At 33.8% G+C, this 5000-nt stretch overlaps 1 protein-coding gene across 2 annotated transcripts in view; it reads right to left on the bottom strand.

Moving 5' to 3' along the window:
• LOC119597402 (5'-nucleotidase domain-containing protein 2-like) overlaps positions 1 to 5000 on the bottom strand; it is a 17333-nt gene that overhangs the window by 7948 nt on the left and 4385 nt on the right. For both annotated transcript variants that reach the window (XM_037946968.1, XM_037946969.1), the window contains exons 2-4: positions 4499 to 4668; positions 4005 to 4226; positions 244 to 372 (exon numbers count right to left, since the gene is read on the bottom strand). In XM_037946968.1, the coding sequence (XP_037802896.1) occupies positions 244 to 372; positions 4005 to 4226; positions 4499 to 4668 (521 nt within the window). The remainder of the gene's footprint in view (positions 1 to 243; positions 373 to 4004; positions 4227 to 4498; positions 4669 to 5000) is intronic.

Below are 5000 nucleotides of genomic sequence, written 5' to 3'. Positions count from 1 at the left end.
AAGAGATGAAAAAAATGGAAGACTTCAAGAGCAGTTAAGCAGAGCTAAGGGATATCCATACTAGATATTAAAAGTAAAGAGAAGAGAGAAATGATAGAAAAAAAAAAAGATAAAACAGTATCAGACAAATGCTATCCTGAAGAAAGAATCAACAACAGCAACAAAAAGGAAACACACCAGCACACAAAAATTTTTTTTTTTTCTAAATCAAGCATTATTTCTCAGAAAAGAACCCATCCTTACTTTCACGTCATTGAAGAGAGGGACGGAGTGGTACTGTAGATTATGATCCATGAAGTACTGTGCGACTTGGCTTAGTAGACACATCTCGGGCAGGGAGAAGAGATCTGCCAGGTGCGCCATTTTTGTGTCCTGTTGTAAAAATGAGGAGAAGAGGAGAATGCTCAAGGTATCTGGTGTGGAATTAAGTAATTTATGAGATTCAGGAATCCGTATGTGCTACTGTATAAAAAGAGGATAATAACATTAAAAAAATCTTTGTTCCTTGAAGTAAAATGAAAGGGGGCCAAGTTACAGAGAAAATCTTACTGTATTGGTATAAAAGGAAGGAGAAAAAACACTTGAGAAAATGTTTTCTGTCCTACTGCAATAAAAACAGGGATATAATATGAACATCAATATGTCTACAGGTGAAATATCTATCACCCTTAATTTGTTTGATAAGTAATGAATAACACAGTGTCACTATTAAATTAACCAGTACTGTATAAACAATACTGATGGTGAATAAGTGAACAAATGAGACAGAGATCTTCCTGTCAAGTCTGAATAAGAATGACAGGAAGTCATGAAAGAAGAGTGTGAGTAAGATTGCATATGAGTAAGGGCTTGGGTGTCAGTAACCAGCGTTCAACTACTAACATCTCACATCTAATTTTAATGCATCTACCAGAGAATTAAAACATCTTAACTCATCTACCAACAAATTAAATCTGAATTAATCTACCACTGGACTATCTATGTTAAACAGGTAGAACATGTAACTAGTACATCAACAACCATCTTTACACTAATCAATCTAAACTATGACAAAAGTGATTGATGAATAGACCTCAAAAAATGTGTCTCCATCTACCATTCCATATGCAGATGTATGTATATCTGCTCTCTACCAAACATCTCATGTGCAATTATAAACTCTGTTTAGGAAAAAGTATAAAAATAAATAATAATACAAGCATGATAAGTTTCCTATTATACAGCCTATGAAACCACAATGTATGTCTCTTACCCGCTTTATTTATTTTTGTTTATAAATACATTTTTTTTTTTTTTTTTTTTTAGACGCGTTGTGGAGGTAGACGGTTGGGAGGCGAGGCATGAAAAGTGTAAGATAATCTGTTCATATATTGGTTGGTTAGCCTATATTTCTTAAAGTAAGAATAATTTTGCATGTGAATAATCATTTTCTTAATTGATAAAGACCCTTTAGTCCTTGTGAGAGAGAGCATTAATAAGAAATTAATTCTTAAATTAACCCCTATAGGACACGAAGGCTCAGAGCTACTTGTGCATTGAAGATAGGTAAACAATCAGAGAAATTATGAATAAAAAACTTTTGCTGTCTATCACCCAGTGTGCCACATAGACCTGAGTATGACAATTGATATACATTGTCCACTAGGGATTAATCTTTTTTAAAGCTATGTCTTTGAAAGGACACAGAACATTGAGGGTTAATCCTACATTAAAATAAAAACTATAAATACCACACTAACTACACAAGAAACAAAAATGAAAAACTTGTAACATATCTGATACCAAAATTTAACAAAAGTATGTTCTGAACTATATATATATAAAAAACTGAACATAAATTTGATGTGAGTACACAATTCATGATCTGACCTTCAGAGTCTGTATCAATATTACAATGATTATTACAAACAACTTACAAATTGTTAACAATGACATCATATACTCATTCCTTTCTGCATTCTAAAAGTCCCTGCCTAAAATAACAAGGTTTGATATCTGCAGTATGTTAATTAACCCAAAAACGATGGGCGTGGCTTGTACGTCCATGCCATGCCCACTGTGAGTTTACTTTATTAATTGTTTTTACACACAGATGGCTTCATTTGTACTAAATCACCAATGAGCCAATTATGAGTACTACTTGTCCCTCCTTTTACCCTTTTCCTTGATTTTTGCAAATATTTTATGTTATCTTATATTGGTGTTACTAATGTCAATAATATTAACTATTATATCTATGATAAAAATAACACCATCGATATTGATAGCAATAGTAAAAAAAACATTTTTCCTGCAAATTCAAGGAAAGGGTGAAATCATTTAAGGTCATAAAGTCTACTAATTGACTCCTTTCACTTGCTGACCATCTAAGTGCAGAGACATTTCACAAAAAAATTCTAAAATGAGTACAGCATTTTCCCGGCAACACTGGGTTAAAAAGAAATGCTGAAACAAATTGTAGTATTCAAATGATTTTAAGGAAATACAGTGCATATACAATAATTCTAGCTAACCCTTCATCTACTTTTCACTCTCTGGCTCATGGCAGATATGAACATACTTATTCCAAATTGAGCATAGATGCAAGAATTTGCCATTTGTATTTCATCAAAGTTATGTATCAGCCAATGATTTGATATGCAAATGAGATAATATGTGTGCTTACAAATATAGACATGCACACACACACACACACACACACACACACACACAACACACACACACACACACACACACACACAAACACACAAACACACACACACACACACACACACACACACACACACACACACACACACACACACACACACACACACACACACACACACACACACACACACACAAATGCATTTATACACCTATTATCATCATATTATCATTTTCACATGTATACTATTACAACATAAATTTAATAATAATATTTGAACACTTGAGTAGATCTCTCTAGATTTGAATTCCTTTGAAACAAATGAGGTCCAAGATGAAAGAATATGAAAAGGGAAAGACAAATATTCAACCTTCAAGTAATTACTTATTCATTAATTTCAGTCAGTCTATGGATCTACGGATAATAAAGTTCCAAATAAGTCTACGAGGGCTATTGTATAAATCTATTTGTACAATAAATTATGACTAGATTAGACGTAATTGTAAAGCACCCAGGCCTTGATTTATCAAGAAGTCTTCCTTTCCTTGAAAAGTGGGAAAGAAAGAAGGAAAGACACCTTAGATACAAATATGAGAAATGAAGTAACTGCCAAATGCAGATATAATAAAAAAATTAAATACAGCCACAAGAGGTTAGGGAAAATCAATCATTAAGTTGGAGTCAGACTAAACTCATGAGATGATAAAAGCAAAATTGTTCTGATTTTGATTTTATCTTCTGATGAGTCTTGTCTTGCTTGAAAACACACAATTTAATATACTCTCGTATTACAGCTGAACAAACTGCTTCCCAATGAATTCTTTGACTGATACATGTACATTGATACATATGCCATGTGTCTTATTTGGGTCTGCCTGACTTTCTCTTCCTCATCCTCCCATCTTAATTAGTCTTTGTTATATATTGGATACCTATATCTACCTATTGATCTATTTATATATCTAACCTCTCCTACCTATATGGGAAAAAAGTCAGAGACAATCAAAGTATGATGTCATTTGGTCAACATATTGTAAGTCATTAGGAAAGCCATTCTGTAGTTATCATCTAATCTTCTCTTCATTAACTATATCATGTTCACTGCAAAGAATGAAATCCTATCCCTATGTGACCAACATCAAATCTTCCTCTGGTACCGAAGTTCCTGGCAAAAAGGCACAGTCCAGGATCACATCGACTTCTAAAACCGAGGCCTGGGTGCATATAAAATACAGGTTTATACAAACAGTACCTATACTTCATCCCTTTACTATATAGATTCTGATATACAGCAAAGGTCAAAAACTATCCATATAAAAAGTACAGCACATGAAAAAAGAAAAGGTCAATAACTTACCCCACGCAAATGGCCCTCCACATAATGTAACGGCAAGGATCTTCCACCGTACGTCTTAAGGACCTCCTCTTGGCTGACGGGTGTGAGGCCATGGTAAATGGAGCCCTGCTGGATCTGCTGAAACTGGTCCAGCTTCATCAAAAGGCCATGTTCGATATCATAGTGGAGGCCACGCACTGCAAACTCTCTGTTATATTTCAGCGATTTAATTTCCTCGGGATACTGTGGAGGAATGCAGCAGTTTAAAATTACATACATTCATACAGGCTTAAATTAAAACTGAATGATTCTACATCCCCCCCTTCCAATTCTGAAAAATAATCCTTCATAAATTTTAAGACTAGTCAATGATTTTAAATAACAAAATAACAAACAATACACAGCATGAAAACAACCCTTTCTGTAATCTAACTCACCACCTCACACACACAAAATCAACCTATTTATAGAAGGTGAATGCACCCTTGGGTCCAATACTGACTAATGATACTTACTCTATACTTAGAGACAAGTACATTCTTTCCGAGTTCGTATATCAAGTGTTCCACTGCTGGCTCATAGTTAGCCAGTGTATAGTCATAGTCAAAGCCGTACACTGAAACATCTCGCAGATCAAGTTCGTTGCAAGCAAAGACAGCTCTTGGATTGACATTCTCTGGCAATTCTACCTGTAAACAGCTATATTTCTAATGAGTGCGTAGCAGTAACAAGCTAATTCAGAAATACAAAGGAAAACAATAGTTACATCATATTAGTTTCACTAAAATGTCATCAAATTTATCATGAAGATAAACAAGATAAACTTCTAGAAATAATATCAAAGTACTAAAAATAGCTACTAAAGAACAAGAAGTTACAACTTAACATCACATAAGACAATACTGAGTTACCTTGATCAAATACATTAATCTACTGTCATACAGAATGGTGTACATTTAACAAAATATAAAAATCAAAAAAATATTGCAAGAAAAAAAAGAGAAGAAAAAGAGCTTA

The sequence above is a fragment of the Penaeus monodon genome, chromosome 39, assembly GCF_015228065.2.
Source record: "Penaeus monodon isolate SGIC_2016 chromosome 39, NSTDA_Pmon_1, whole genome shotgun sequence".
In the NCBI taxonomy this organism is placed as follows: Eukaryota; Metazoa; Arthropoda; class Malacostraca; order Decapoda; family Penaeidae; genus Penaeus; species Penaeus monodon.
The sequence above is the reverse complement of the archived record's forward strand: the minus strand, read 5'-3'. Positions and strand labels throughout refer to the sequence as shown.